Below are 17,185 nucleotides of genomic sequence, written 5' to 3'. Positions count from 1 at the left end.
TATTTTTAATTAGAGGATATTTGCTTTACAATGTTGTATTGGTTATTGCTGTACAATACTGTGGATCAGCCATATGTATACATGTATCCACTCCCTCTTGAACCTCCCTCCCACCCCTCTGGCTGTCACAGAGCACTGGGTTGAGCTGCCTGTGTTATACAGCAATTTCCCACTAGCTATCTATTTTACATATGGCAATGTATATTAAAAACTGTATATAAAAATGTATATAAAAACTGTATATAAAAATGTTATATGCAAAAATATACATGAAAATTGTTTCTTTTTTTTCATATCTACCTGATCATTTTTGTAGTCTCATGTTCTTTATCCATTTTCCCCTGATTCATTTTATTTTTAGGAACACATTATATGGAGCTTCCCTGGTAGCTCAGCTGGTAAAGAATCCACCTGCAATGCAGGAGACCCCGGTTTGACTCCTGGGTTGGGAAGATCCTCTGGAGAAAGGGTAGGCTACCCACTCCAGTATTCTTGGGCTTCCCTGGTGGCTCAGATGGTAAGGAATCCACCTGCAATGTGAGAGACCTGGGTCTGATCCCTGGGTTGGGAAGATCCCCTGGAGAAGGGAATAGCTACTCACTCTAGTATTTTTGATATACACAGATCTATCAGAAATTGTTCTATCTTTTTCATATCGATCTGATCATTTTTGTAGTCTCATGCTCCTTATCCATTTTCCCCTGATTCATTTTATTTTTAGGAACACAATACGTAGATAGCTGTTTAAAACTCTGTTTAATACTCTGTATTCCATGTTTGCAAAATCTGAAGTCCTTTCAGATGTACTTACATTCTGTTTGTTTGTTTGTTCTACTGACTGCTATTTATGATGTTTCCTTGTATGTATTCTGTTATTTTTGACTATGATATGAGCTCAACTCTGTAAGAATGTTCTAAGGCTTGTGTGTGAAGGTACAATCCTCCAGGGAGGATTAGCATCAGCTTCTGCCATTTGCCTATGGCATGAAGATCAGGTTCCATTTGGAATTAAATTTTCCTTCTTGGTTTTTTGGTTTTTTTTTTTAAGCCTAATCCAATAGTGTACATTCTAGGTCCAGGCTCCTATGAGTCTGGGTCAACAATTTTTAAATCAGGGGAGTCCCTTACCGTCGTGATACTATTTTTTAAAAAATATTTAAAACTGGCATAATAAAACTGCTTACTCATAAAAGGATGAAATGTGATAAGAAATATAAAGTATAAAATGCACACGTGACATACACAGCAGGTGCTCATTAAAAGTAAAACCTCCTGCTTTATCTCTAATCCTCTATAAGCCACAATTAAAAAAAGCTTCATCTTCTGGCTACCCCAGTTTTCTCGTTCAGAAATAGCATTTCTCTTTGGGGCAATTTCTCATGCAGCTGTTAAGATATACTTTCACATTCTGTTAACTTTCTGTAAATGAGTGTCATTTAACACACTGGGTCTCAGACTTACCAGCTGCTTTTATTTATTTCTATACATCTTAGGTCCCCATCTAAATTAAGTTCCTTGACGATAAGGATGGTTTTTTATTTACCTTCTGGCCAGTGAGCACATAATTTATGCTCAGTAAACTTGGATAAATGAAAAAATCCTCTCACAAAACAGAGAGCAGTGCATCAATCTAGGGTATACGGGTGTAAGTGGCTGATCACCATCTGAGAAAAGATACATCAAGGGAAACACTGTGACTACTTCTAGGGAAAAGGGAAAGGCAGTAAAGAAAAAGGACATATACACTGATAAAATCAAACAGCGTACGTGGCCCTTCCGACTGGCTCAGCAGTAAAGAATCCGCCCGCAATGCAGGTGATTCAGGAGATGTGGGTTCAATTCCTGAGTCAGGAAGATCTCCTGGAGGAGGGCAAGGCAACCCACTCCAGTATTCTTGCCTTGAGAATCCCATGGACAAAGGAGCCTGATGGACTACAGGGCATGGTGTCATGAAGAGTCAGACACAACTAAAGCAACTGAGCCTATTGTATGTAATGCAACATATATTTATATAATATGTTAAATTTATAAACTCATAAAATATGTACTGATTTCACAATTTTCTCTATAGCAGGCACTAGGTAAAACAAGAGTAAGCCACTGAAAATCTATCATATAATCATAACATATTCAAGTAAGATTTATAGATAGAAGCATTCAACTTACAGAATAACAGTATCTTCCCTTGAGGTAATACAAAAAGGGTTCTTCAGGTAAAAATTCGATTGCTTTATCTAGATGTTCCTGAAAGACAATTTAAAAGAAAATGTCATCTCCCAAGTTTCAGGCAGTGGTGAATGGAACTCTGCCTAGCAATTTCAAAGGGACTTTATGATATTGTTTCTTCCTTCTCTTTATCATTAATACAATTAAGCTTATCAACAATCCAATCATCAAAATGCTCACAACTAGAAGTATGATTATGATTTAATAAGGTTACAGAGGATGTCATTTTAAAAAGAGAAAACATCCAAGTCGCATTTTTGTCTGCCCATGACTTGCTACCTCATACTTACTGATTGTCAAATGATGTGGGTACAATGGAGAAAAAGAAGGGCAGAACCAGGTGATAGAGGAATCTACCCACATGACATTGTCAAATGGTTCTAGGGAGCTGGAAAACAAAGAACTCTTTGCCCATCCTTACAATTATTGACCCCGAGGGGTTATTTACTGAGTGACTATAACTGTTTATTGTTGCTGTTCAGTTGCTAAGTCATATCTATGCTTTGTGGCCCTATGGACTATAGCATGCCGGGCTCCTCTGTCCTACACTGTCTCCTGGAGTTTGCTCAAATTCATGTCCATTGCATTAGAGATGCTATCTAACCAACTCATCCTGGGCGGCCCTCTTCTCCTTTTGCCTTCAATCTTGCCAAGCATCAGAGGCTTTTCCAATGAGTTAGTTCTTTGCATCAGGTAGCCAAAGTATTGGAGCTTCAGCTCCAGCATCAGCCCTTCCAGTGAATATTCAGGTTTGATCTCATTTAGGATTGACTGGTTGGATCTCCTTGCAGTCCAAGAGACTCTCAAGAGTCTTTTCCAACACCGCAATTCAAAAGTATCAATTCTTCAGCACCCAGCCTTCTTTATGGTCCAACTCTCACAACCACACATGACTACTGGAAAACCCATAGCTTTGCCTTTACAGACCTTTGCTGTCAGTGTGGAGTCTGCTTTTTAATATGCTGTCAAGGTTTGTCTTAGCTTTTCTTCCAAGAAGCAAGCATCTTTTCATTTCACGGCTACAGTCCCCATCTGCAGTGAGCCCATTTAGAGCCCATCTGCATTTAGAGCCCAAGAAAATAAAACCTGTCACTGTTTCCACTTTTTCCCCATCTATTTGCCATGAAGTAATGAGATCGGGTGCCATGATCTTAGTTTTTTGAATGGTGAGTTTCAAGCCAGCTTTTTCACTCTCCTCTTTCACCCTTATCAAGAGGCTCTTTAGATTCTCTTCACTTTCATTGGAGCAGTATCATCATATCAGAGCTTGTAGATATTTGTCCCAGAAATCTTGATTCCAGCTGGTGATTCAATCAGTCCAGTATTTCACATGATGTACTTTACAAAGAAGTTAAATAACCAGGGTGACAATATACAGTCTTGATGTATTCCTTTGCCAATTCTGAACCAGTCAGTTGTTCCATGTCCAATTCTAACTGTTGCTTCTTGACCCACGAACAGGCGCTTCTCAGGAGACAGGTAAGGTGGTCTGGTACTCCCATCTCTTTGAAAATTTTTCAGTTGCTGAACCACACAGTCAAAGGCTTTAGCATAGTCAATGGAGCAGAAGTAGATATTTTTCTGGATCTCCCTTGCTTTCTCCATGACGTAACAAACATTGGCAATTTGGTCTCTAGTTCCTCTGCCTCTTCGAAATCCAGCTTGTACATCTGGAAGTTCTCGGTTCATGTACTGCTGAAGCCTAAATTGAAGGAGTCTAAACATAACTTTGCTAGCATGTGAGTGCAATTGTATGGTAGCTTGAACATTCTTTGCCATTGCACTTCTTGGATTGGAATGAAAATTGATCTTTTCCAGTCCGGTAACCACTGTGACTAAAACTACAGGTACATTATAAATAATGAGTACGTTCAGTACTCATTTTACTCATTCATTATGGCAAATTTAAGCCCTACATTGAATTCTACTCCTCCTAACAAATTAATTTGTAGAAAATGTTAATGAATTAATTCCAGCCATGTTTATGATGTAGGTGAACTCACGACCAAAAGGCTAAGACTCTGTCTTTAGAAAAACAATACTCATTTACTTTGTGACTTCTTTCAGGTTCTATAATAATAATAATAATAATAATAATAATTTTTAATCAACCAAAGAGCTTGATTCTTTTTGGCACAGTGTTTTTAAAGACTGACATTTCATTTAAGTAAAAAAGATGAAGTCCTAGAGATAAATTGGTTGAATAATTTGATTTATACTTGTTAATGGAACATTACAAGCTACATTAAAACATTTTTAATATCAAGAAATACCTTGAAGCGATATCCATAGTTAATTTTGTTTTGTAAGCCCTCAAACTCAGATACATAGCCACACAAAACTGCATACCTGAAAAGGATAACAACAGTGGACACTGGGTAAATTTTTAATGAAATATCATGAAATTTACCATTTAAAAAACATATCTAAACTATTCATTAATATTTAATAAAAGTATTCATATACATGCAAGGACCCTAAAAATAATAAATACTTGACATAAACATGAGGCCAGTTTCCTCATCTATAACTGGGGATACTAACACCTTATATCTTGTATATATGCTGTGATATAAAATATCTAAAATGTAATTGCTTAGAATAGTGCCTGGCATGAGTGAGTTTCATGAAAGATGAGATGCTGCTATCACAATCACCAACATCAAAGTCACTAAGAGACTCTCAGGAAAGTCTAATCAAATTAAAAGTATCAAACTGAAAAATATACTGCATCAACAGATTCCTGTTTCTTTTTCATAAAATAAAAAGTTCACGGTTCCCTTTAATGTCATTTGAAAATTAAAATAAATATCATCACTAAAAACAAAAACCAATAAAAATTTTTTTAAATACTAAAATCAAAGATAATTTTAGACTATGTTTTTTCAAAAATTCCCCAGGCCCTTCAATCCTTCGCTGGAAACACACTACTACAATATTGCATCTCATGAATTCTTTACCTTTTTTCCATTAGGAATATAAAATTTACATGAGTGCAGCCATGAAATTAAAAGACGCTTACTCCTTGGAAGGAAAGTTATGACCAACCTAGATAGTATATTCAAAAGCAGAGACATTACTTTGCCAACTAAGGTCCGTCTAGTCAAGGCTATGGTTTTTCCTGTGGTCATGTATGGATGTGAGAGTTGGACTGTGAAGAAGGCTGAGTGCCGAAGAATTGATGCTTTTGAACTGTGGTGTTGGAGAAGACTCTTGAGAGTCCCTTGGACTGCAAGGAGATCCAACCAGTCCATTCTAAAGGAGATCAGCCCTGGGATTTCTTTGGAAGGACTGATGCTAAAGCTGAAACTCCAGTACTTTGGCCACCTCATGTGAAGAGTTGACTCATTGGAAAAGACTCTGATGCTGGGAGGGATTGGGGGCAGGAGGAGAGGGGGACAACCGAGGATGAGATGGCTGGATGGCATCATGGACTTGATGGACGTGAGTCTGAATGAACTCCGGGAGTTGGTGATGGACAGGGAGGCCTGGCATGCTGCGATTCATGGGGTCACAGAGAGTCGGACATGACTGAGCGACTAAACTGAACTGAACTGAATTACTTGACTATAAATTGGATACAGTGTTTGTTCAGCAAACTGCTTCCTCTAAAAATTTGGCATATATTACTTTTTATATTCAGACTATTTCTGTACAAAAGTATTTAGAGTTTTTCTGTCTGAGGCTGTATATTGTCACCCTGCTTATTTAACTTATATGCAAATATCAGTATTTCAAAAGTAGGTCCTAATTTTCTCTTGCATTGTCATAACTGAAGAGGAAAATGCAATTTTGGGTGTTATTTATCTTGATTGTTTCTGTAGATACACATATGAACATTCAAATAAGAAGTTGAAGAGAACAATTTTCTTAATTTGGAATACTCAGCCCATTCCTGGACACAGAAGATCACACAATTCACAAAAACTTCTGCACAATCAATAAAATGACCCCTTTTCAGTTATAACTTTTTTGACCTCTTAATTTTCATTAGAAAATCAATAATCTCCTAACAGTAAAAGCAAGAGTTATGACAAAAGCAACCTATTAAAGGTGAGCCGAGAACTTACCTATATTAGGAGATACTACTTAAATTACTATATTTAAGTACTATCTTAAATTAGGATAATATATTTATCATAACTGTTGTTGTTTAGTCACTCAGCCATGCCTGACTCTTTTGTGACCCCATGGCTCCTCTGTCCATGGGATTTCCCAGGCAAGAACACTCGAGTGGGTTACCATTTCCTTCTCCAGGGGATCTTCCCAACCCAGGGATTGAACCTGAATCTCCTGCGTTGGCAGGCACATTCTTCACCACTAAGCCACCTGGGAAGCCCATCACAACTGTAGCAATATTGATATACAATATTGAAAAATTTTATAATGAACCAATTTTAATACATTATTGTTAACTACACTCATGCTTCCTTCTAATTTCCATCTGTTTTTCCCTCATGTCCTTAAATTCTGACATTTTTCTCTCCACCCCTCCTTTCATATTTATCCCTGTTAATTCATATCTTTTTTAGTATCTCTTTCCCATGTGAAAATCTTTTAATTACTCCCGTCATCCATTATCCATCCTGTTTTTCCTAATTTTGTGCCAGTTGCAACCTTTATAAGAATACCTTCCATATCTTCACCCACTGAAAAAATGACTGAACACACTAGTGTCTAAGATTCAGATCTGGAATGATAGAATAATGATATTGTCAACAGATATTCTGTTGAATAATTGAGGCTCAAACCATTCTCACAGCACAGGTAACCCAGAATCTTGCCCGTACTTTAACATCGTCTCCAAGAAGATTACAGGTGAACTTGTCTTCATGCTTTCCTTAAATCCAGATAATTAGCTTAATTCCTCTACTCTATCCACTAGCAAAGAAAAAACAGATCATGTCACATTTTTAGAAAAATCTATGTTGGATCTACTTGAACTTCATCATTCACAGAAAACCCAACCAACTATTTGCGCTGGAGTCAAAGGAAAAGATTTGATGTTCACTGATCTATAGTGGTGGAATAAATCTTCTGTTTTATGAAAAATCAGAAAAGCTTATGTACATCTGATCTAGCTTTACAGACTTCTTTCAGCACATTCTTTACAAGTTACTCTAAGTGAAGGATAAAAAAAGGAAAAAACACGACTTATGAAAACCATAATATGAAATATGTGCATTTTCCCTTATAAATAATCTGTCACCAGAGTCTTACTTTTTTTAAAGTCTGTTTCTTTAAAGTCTAAAGCATTATTTATCTTCTTACAAACCATAAATTCAAAGTTCACCTGACCACTTTTCCCCAAAGAATCATCATTTCTTTTCTGGCAATCAATCTCACCTATATCTACATGTATGTGGTATATAGGTTGTTCTTTTTGATACTGTTTGTCTTGAAAAATGTAATTTAAAATTTTACTTTGTAAACTCTTAGGTTGATGGGAACAAGTAAGAAACTATATACAATATGGTCTATGACCTCCATCTAGAGGTTGCTCTAACTATATTTGCTTTAACAAAAATTCTGTATTTTGTTTTCATCTATAGCAAATATTTTAATAATTGTCAAGCAGCCCTGTCTCAACAACTAGTAAGCAACTATTAAATCAACTCCAAGAAGCACTTTTGATTTAGTACCAATGCTATTTATGCTGTGAAAAAGCAGAGGAAGAGTAGTGTAAAAGATGAAATACTGAGTATATACAAATATAAGATCTGGCTTTTATTTTCCCCACTTATTGCGTGACCCTTGGTTACTAATCACAACACTACACGACACACACATATACCAGCCCCCACACACAAACACCATCCACACAGACTGCCTTGCTTACACTTGCCATAAAATGGAAACGTGTTGTTCTGCGAAACACATGCATGTGGATATAATTTGTGAACAGTAGAGCACAATGAATATGTAAGACATTATTTATAATTAAGGTCAGGCCTGATTAGCTAAAAAACTGCGAATCCACTGGTAATTTTGCTGTCTTGATTTGAGAGGTATTTTAGACCGGTACAACAAAAACAACAGAATTTTACAGAAAGCTTATGTAGCTTTAAAGTTACAAGGCAATTTAACTTGGAAAATACAAAGATAAAAAACAAGTTTTTAAATAACATTTGTTTTTCAATTATTCCCTTGATATCAATCCTTTATGAAATTATTTCTAATGATTGCTCTTTTATTTCAAATTGAAGGCTTATAAACCATCAGAGCACCCTGTAAACCATGGGTCAACAAACTTTTGCTTCAGGGTTAGGTGGTAAACATTTTAGGTTGTGGGATCAGAGAGTCTGTTACAACTATTCAACATCATTGCTATGCACAAATGCACAGGGATGGCTGTGTTCCAATCAAATTTTATTTACAAACGCAGGCAGTTGCATTTGGCCTGGCGGCCATGGTTTGTCATTTATGCTGAATGAATGAGAAAAAGTCTTAACAAATTGAGGAAAATTCCAGCAGAATAAGACATTTTTATGATATTTTATTACAATTGACTATGGAATCAGTCAACCTAAATTTCACCCATTGCTTCTCAAATCAAAGTTTTAATTTTTCTTTCCCATCAGCCTAAACCTCTATTACTATATTTAATTGAATGAGGATTCTTAAATCTAGTAGGTACATCATAATAAATTCTAAAAATTAAGATAAAATTGACTTTTGAATTTATTAAATTTTATTAACTGGCCAGATTTTAAATGTTTTTTAATTAAAAAGTTATACTGAATAAAAAATAACGTGAACCACACATGGATCAGTGCTCTGTGTGTTTCTGTGTGCATAAGGGCAAGATTTCCCGCATGGTCAAGTATCACGGTTATAAATAAGGTAGTTGTGTGCCAGCTAAGTCGCTTTAGTCTTGTTCATCTCTCTGTGACCCCATGGGCTGTAGCCTGCCAGGCTCTTTTGTCTGTGGGGATTCTCCAGGCAAGAATACTGGAGTGAGTCACCTCCAGGGCATGGGCAGAGGAGCCTGGTGGGCTACAGTCCATAGGGTGGCAAAGAGTTGGCCATGACTGAAGCGACTTTGCACACAGGGACACACACAACAAAAGTGAAAACAGACGAACAAAGGAGCCAGATCAGTGGACGACAGGCTGGGAAATACACCAAGGAAGAGTGAAGCATAATCTGTCCTCACACAGTGAATTTTAAAGTGCTTACGATGCCTTCAGGGAAGATTCAGGATTGTTCTTGTATGGAAATTTGGAAGTTCACACTGATTAGTGTCCTCAAGTTGAGGATTAACATCGAACGTAATGTGATTCTTCACTGACACAGATGCATGTATGGGAGGAGGGCTTCCCTGGTGGTCCAGACAGTAAAGAATCCACCCCCAGTGTGGGAGACCTGGGTTCAGTCCCTGGGTTGGGAAGATGTTCTGGAGGAGGGCATGGCAACCCACTCCAGTGTTCTTGCCTGGAGAATCCCCATGGACAGAGGAGCCTGGCGGGCTACAGGCCACGGGGTCGCAAAGGGTCAGACACGACTGAGCGACTAAGCACACACAGCACATAGCAAAAGGCAGAGGACACCAGAGAAAGAGGGAGCTGCCTAAGAGAAGGCAAAGGATTCTCTGTAGCAGAAGAGAGCTGGAGGGGGGATTTCTGCAAAGAGGATTGCTTAGGGTGCCTGGAGTCTTGTCCCACCTTCTCATGGGAGAGGGAATGGGGTAGGCTTGTATCTCATTTTAAGCCATGTGATGGCAGCTTCAAAAGATTTGCTCTTATTTTGGTATGTCCCTTAGAGTCTGTCCTTTAGTGTTTGGGGGACATAAAAAAGGTTCTGATTCCTGCCCAGGGAATTTTAAAATGAGAGTTTGTGAGTGGTGCTCCCCCTGCTGGTAGCAATATAAAGAAACAGGTCTGCTTTGAGAAAATGGATTGCAATTTTGAATTGGAGGAAATACGAATTTCCTGGAGAATAAACGTGAACCTGCAGGAAAAAAGCCATTTTAAGAGAGATTTTGCCTAAAGCATCTCTGAATAATAAAATAATCCCAAAGAGGTGTGGATTTCTGAAAACCTAGGTCTGAGAGAAGGGTCATAGATAAATTTATTACTAGCACCTAACATATCTATATTGCTGGGGGAAAAAAATAATTAAGGAACTGAGAAATGTTGCAAAAATGTAACTGTGAGTAAAATGAAATATTAATTAAAAACAATACATTTATTCTTGTGTTTTATAATTCTAAATATACAAAGGATCCAAAACAAAACAATACTCTCAAGAATAAATTTCTTGTCCCAAGGATACCCACCTACAACCATCCAACTAATTAACTTTCCTTTGTCTGAGTTTTCTTATATTAGAAATGGCTTTTCTTTCACTTATGGAGTGTGTATACCTTGTCATCAAGGTATAATGGCTGATGTGCTTTTATTCTTTGAAGCATTCTCCCTACATTTAGAAACATGGCATCATTTTAGCATTTGTTTCCAAACAAAATCTTTTACAAATATAATTTAATTAGAATTTATCATATTCAAAGTTATTGGACTTGGTAGATTCAGTTATGAAATATTCAATGAAAGTTTATCTTAAAACATTTAAAATATACATACTGAAAAATACATGAGAATAAACAGAACAATTATTGCATAAATTTTATGTACTCACCATAGATGACAATATCCATTCTTGGGTGCTCTCATAATAGCTTTTTCACCTAATGTCTTTCCTGAAAGATAAATGTACTTACAGTTTGGTACCTTCATGTGAGTTGGTAGGAGGTAAATTATTGAATTAAGCCAGTAGTTCCCAACAGTATGGTCCTAATACCAGAAGTCATTACCTAGAATCTTGTTATAAAAGCAAATTTGGGGCCACATACAAGACTTACTCGATCATAACCTCTGAGACAGCTATCTGCATTAACTGGCCTTTAGCGGGTTAATGGCCTTTATTTCTGATACAAATTCAAGTGTAGACTCATTGGACTAAGTGATTTAACCAAATGCAAAAGTCATTCGATCATTATTACTAGATACTGCTTTATAATTAACTCAACCAACATTTACTGAGTACTTTCTAAATGTCATATTGTGTGAGCCCCTGGGAATAACAAGTCAAATAAAACACAATTCTTGACCTCTAAGAATTCATTGCTCAGTAGGCAGCAGGTATATAAACAAAAAAATTCTGTATAAAGATAAATACAAGGTTAAGAAGAGCATAGCAGAGAATGGAGAGAGCAACTCTATCTAAAGGAGCAAGGGAAGGTGTCCCAGAGAAGCTCTTATCTAACCATTCATGATAGTGAACACACTCAGTGCATAAATAATGCCCCTAACTAATTTTACTTCATTTTAGAATAACTTTTAATAATCTGTTAATTTCTGGATAGAGGTTTGTCTAAACCACATTCTCAAAATCTTTCTCAAAAAGCTGCTGTTTTATTTCATACACTCTCCTTTTCTCTGCTCTTTTTCTTTTGCTTGAAGAGCAATGATGTGATCCAATGATTTGAAAAATGCTCTTCTAAATAAGTAGTTTAGATAATCTTTATAAATAAAGATCTTTTATTCTAAAATCATTCTCCTGTTTGTTAAGGTGGTATTCCATAGCTCTCTCCATTAAGAGAACTATGCAGTGTAGGAATCTACACAAACTGGAAAAAAATTAAAAAGCAGTCTTTTAAAATGATAACTGATATTACATTGTGGGCATATATTAGAAGAGTTAATAATTTGATAATGAGTGCTTGAAAAACATAAATATTTTTAATGTATAAACATTAAAACTACATCAACATCTTACCTACGTTACCAAGTGAACAAAAATAGCTTTGAGGGCACTGCCTAAAATAGAGGCGATTCCACTGCTCTGAGAATATAAAAGGGAGCCAGGTAGTATACATACTGGTTTTGTACCCTCACTGATGCAGCTTCAGCCTGAAAAAAAACCTATTTCCCCTAAAAAAATTTTTATTTTGTGGTCTATTTGTGTCCATCATTTAATCTTGAAAGTTACAAATATGTTCTTTTAGATATGATTCATATTTGATTTGCAAGACAAGTGTGATCAGTCATGGGACTTCAACAGATGTACTGCAAAAATGGGACACCACAGTTAGCAGGTTAGGAAAGAATTTTATACTCTCCAGGGATCCAATCTTCCCTCCACATAACAAGTTCAAATATACTGTCAGGAGGAGCAAGAGTCAGCAAACTCTTCCTCCTTCATACTGAGTGCCCATGCCCTTCAACTCCAGTCTCCAATTTCCTGGCTTCTCTGCCAGGCACTTATTACCTGTGCACTGAATTACAATTGCCTGTCTCTGTACTGATCTTGTCAGATCATTTAGCATTCTGGCTGTTATTCTTTTGTTGTTACTTTAGAAAACAGGATGATATAATGAACAATCATGGACTCATCACTCTGCTTAAACAACTGTCAACTCAAGGCTTATCTTGTTTTACTGAGATAAAATTTGAAAACACATTAAAGTCTGAGTAGTTATTTCTTTGTGGTACCTGGAGTTCTATCTTATAGGAAGTAAGAAGGGTTATTTTAATTTTGGTGAAAGACTACTATTATTATTGCTTCTCAAATTATTACCACTTAATGTATCATCTTTCTACGATTTTATAAATTTTGAAAGCTGGAATTTGAGTTTTTCAGTTGCCTATTCTAATATACTCAAATATTTTTAAAGACCATATACTGTTATCTAAAAATTCATTTGTGGTTTACTATAATAACGATTACTACCTGAGAATAATTAATATTCACAAAATACTTACCAATATTAGCATAATGCTTCTTTTCTTGTGTATTTGTAGATAGCTCATACATGTCTCCATAAGCACGAGCAAACCGCCAAATAAACTCTATTTCATCTCTAAACTGAACACACAGAACTGCCCATTAGATAAACTTAGTAATGTGACTAAACTACTGCAACCTTTTAAAAAAATTAGGTAGGTAAACTGGTACTTAGAAATGACTGCATTCATATGCATATCACACTTTAAATTCAAATATTCATGGCTATAAAGTGTGATCTAGTGTAGTGTTATATTTGGGTCTTAGAAACCAATGAATATTATGCAGACACCAGTTCCGCACCTATGAAGAAGAGAAAACTAAGTGTTAGAATTTATGAATTCTCTCTGGGTGGTAGTATCCTCTCCTTGCTTTCCTTTCTAACTTAACTACTGTCAATATGATGCCTCAATGGGCATTTCACATAATATCTGTAAGTTATTAGAGATTACATATATTCAAAAGAGCAGTCACATTTTTTTTACCTAAATTACCTAAAGAACAATGCTAGAGATTTAAAAACTTTTGAGTTCATGTATTTAGAGTTTCTAAATCCTCAAAAGTTAGCCTTAAATTTCTCATGGGAAAGAAGATTTATGGATCTTTGTGATATTGCAAAATCCTTTTTTCCCCTTTGGTGGTGGTGGTGGTGGTGGTGGTGGCGGTGGGAAGGATGAGCTTTGTCAATTCAGTCCAACATTAAACACTGAAAAATGATTACTAGTAGAAACACAGTGAAATACTAATGACTGTTACATTAATAACTGAAAGATAGTGAGCTTAAAGTGTAGCTTTTCCTCCCTCGAGAAGCAGTACCTCTTGCCCTTTATCTGTTATAAAATATTTAAGAACTATATCAAATTGATAAAATCAATGTCAATCTGTATAATCAACCAGATCTCTGGTTCTCATTTTTATGACCTTTGAGCCTAATAAACCCTTTGTTGTTGCTGTCGTGTCTGACTCCAAGCTGAGACCAACCCTTTGCTACTCCATGGGACTGCAGCACGCCAGGTTCCTCTGTTCTCTACCATCTCCAGGAGTTTGCACAAATTCATGTCCATCGTGTCGACGATGCCATCCAACCATCTCATCCTCTGTTGCCCTCTTCTCCTCCTTCCTTCAATCTTTTCCAACATCAAGGGTTTTTCCAAGGAGTCAGCTTTTCCCACCAGGTGGCCAAAATACATATTGGAGCTTCAGCTTCAGCATCAGTCCTTCCAATGAATATTCAGGGTTGATTTACTTTAGGATTGACTGATTTGATCTCCTTGCTGTCTAAGGGACTCTCAAGAGTTTTCTTCACAAGTCTGAAAACATCAGTTCCTCGATGTTCAGTTTTCTTTACAGCCCAACTCTCGCATCTATACATGACTACTGTAAAAACCATAGCTTTGACTATATGAACTTTTGTCAGCAAAGTGATATCTCAGCTTTTTAATGTGCTGTCTAGGTTTGTCATACCTTTTCTTCCAAGGAGCAAGTGTCTTTCAATTTCATGGCTGCAGTCACCATCTGCAGTGATTTTTTAGCCCAAGAAAATAAAATCTGTCACTGTTTCCACTTTTTCCCCATCTATATGCCATGAAGGGATGGGACTGAATGCCATGACCTTGGTTTTTTGAATAAACTTTTTTATTTAGTTTAAAAAATTTTTTAGTAATATTATTAAAAAAATTTACACCAGTCATTTAGCTTTTGTAAACTGTGACACAATTGCTGTGGTCATAACATGAATGGAAAAGTAAATTAAATAAAAATTAAAACTATACAAACAAGTTATTATCACATATATCTCACCTTTTCTTTGTGGTCACAAAGCAGCTCAAAACTCTCCACTTTTTTGCCCTCATTCACTCGTAAATTATCAGCCATCTGAATAAGGGCATCTAAATTTAATTCCTCCACATGAGTGTTAAACGCCTTAGGGACTGGAAAACTCTGTTCTTCGGTGTCAGTATTAGCTGTAACATACCTAAAATTGCAGAAATAATCATCAACTCTCTGGAAAGTTATACTTTAATGGCCAGAGAGATCCTTTTAAAATGTAAGTCAAGTCATTCTACTCTTAGGCTTGAAATCCTGCAATGGTACCTCCTTTCACTCAGAGAAAGCTCATGGACTAATCCCTGAAGGAGGGCATGACAACGCACCCCAGTATTCTTCCCTGGAGAATCCCCATGGACACAGCAGCCTGTACAGTCTGTGGGGTCACAAAGAGTCAGACACGACTGAGTGACTAATCACGTTTCCTAATAACCATCTACAAAACTGGATGAGATTTGCCTCCCACCTCAATCGACTCTCTGACCTTATCTCCCAGCTTGTTTCTCATTCAGTCAATTGCATGCTGGCTGCCCAGCTACTCCTTAAACAAACCAGGACATTCCTACATCAAGACCTTTGCTTTCTGTTCCCACTGATGGGATGGCTCTTCCTTCAGTGCTGTGCTGCACTTAGTCGCGCAGCCGTGTCCAACTCTTTGCAACCCCATGGACAGTAGCCCACCAGGCTCCTCTGTCCGAGGGGATTCTCCAGGCAAGAATACTGGAGTGGGTTGGCATGCCCTTCTCCAGGGACTCTTCCTAACCCAGGGATCAAACCCAGGTCTCCTGCATTGCAGGCGGATTCTTTACCATCTGAGCCATAACTCACACCTTCACCTCCTTCAAGTCTCTGTTGAACGTCATATCTCAATACAGCCCATCCAGACCACTTTATTTAATGTTGCAACCACTACTTCCTAACCCATGTGCATTTCCTTCACCAATCTCCCTTATCGTGCTTGACTTTTTTTTTTATCTTCTGTAGTACATACTGTCTTCTGATACATTGTGTATTCTACTAACCTACTACATGTGTTATTTTTGTCAGGATCTCTCCCACTAGAATGCATGCTCCCTCACAACATGATCCCTAAAACAATTCTTTGTTTTATTAACTGATGTCATCAAGTGCCTAGAACAGCACCTGACACATAGGGGATACTCACTGGATACTGCTGAATGAATGATATAGAGTTGTAGGAACTCGGAGGCAGTCAGGTATATATATAAATTAAATATATATATATTCATGTATTTATATATACATATGTATATATTCACATATATTCACACACACACACACACACACATATATATGTATAAATTTGTGGTTCAAGATGATGTTCTAACCCTTAGCTTAGTTGTTAAAAATTCATGCTACCTCTCACATTTCCTTTTTGGTGGCATATAATGCAACAATTTATTTTCATTTATTCACACATTACCTTGTTCTAAAAAAGATCTTAAGGAAGTATATAAGGATATATAACACAGAAGAGAATGAATTAGAAGTGGTGGGAAAAGATAAAAACAAAGTCAAATGTGAATAAGGCCAATAAAAAAGTACATATACTTTAGATACCTATACCCTTGCTAAAAGGCACATAAATGTGATTTCACATCTTCTAATAGCTGAAGCAGTCACAGTCTCCAGCAGATACTAACAAAGAGAAAGGAAGCAAGTTCTCGAGAGAAGTACACCTATTTTCAATACTGACTCAAATAAATTTTCTTCAAAGTCCTTATAAAGAAGACACTATATAAATGATACTCAACTTCTGTAACAACATTATTAATGGCAACTTCATTCTTCTAATTGCTCAAACCAAAAATTTAGAATCATCCTTGACTTCTTTGTCTAACCTAAGCAACGTTCAGAAATCTCTGTTGTTTCTATCTTCAAAATATATCCAGGATCCAGCTACCTTTACCCACTACTCCCCTGGTCTAGACCACCACCAGGTTACCTGTATTAATGCAATCCTGTCATGTCTCCCTGCTTTAGTCCTTGACCATTATGGTTTATTCTCAACATAGGAGCCACAATGGTCCTCTAAAAAGCTGAATCAGATCATGTAACCCTTTGCTCAAAACCCTCCAATGGGTGACAAAAGCATAGTAAGAATGTTAAGTCCTTAGAGTTATCTGTAGGATCCTTTATAATTGAGCCCAGTACCTCTGACCTCATCTCCTATCACTCTCCTGCTTGATCAGCACTCCAGGAATACTGGCTTCCTTCCTGCTTTAATATCTTCGTGTTTTCTGGTCTTTCTGCCTGCTATGTTCTCCACTGAGTATCTATGTTAACTTACCTCCTCACCTGTCTGACACCCTTATTCAAACATAAT

General features: G+C 36.9%; 1 protein-coding gene across 2 annotated transcripts in view; it reads right to left on the bottom strand.

Moving 5' to 3' along the window:
- Nucleotides 1–17,185, bottom strand: part of RMDN2 (regulator of microtubule dynamics 2) — a 64,572-nt gene that overhangs the window by 26,818 nt on the left and 20,569 nt on the right. For both annotated transcript variants that reach the window (XM_018055132.1, XM_018055133.1), the window contains exons 3-7: nucleotides 14,812–14,986; nucleotides 12,990–13,092; nucleotides 10,864–10,924; nucleotides 4,500–4,575; nucleotides 2,167–2,244 (exon numbers count right to left, since the gene is read on the bottom strand). In XM_018055132.1, the coding sequence (XP_017910621.1) occupies nucleotides 2,167–2,244; nucleotides 4,500–4,575; nucleotides 10,864–10,924; nucleotides 12,990–13,092; nucleotides 14,812–14,986 (493 nt within the window). The remainder of the gene's footprint in view (nucleotides 1–2,166; nucleotides 2,245–4,499; nucleotides 4,576–10,863; nucleotides 10,925–12,989; nucleotides 13,093–14,811; nucleotides 14,987–17,185) is intronic.

This window comes from Capra hircus, chromosome 11 (assembly GCF_001704415.2).
Source record: "Capra hircus breed San Clemente chromosome 11, ASM170441v1, whole genome shotgun sequence".
NCBI lineage: Eukaryota > Metazoa > Chordata > Mammalia > Artiodactyla > Bovidae > Capra > Capra hircus.
The sequence above is the reverse complement of the archived record's forward strand: the minus strand, read 5'-3'. Positions and strand labels throughout refer to the sequence as shown.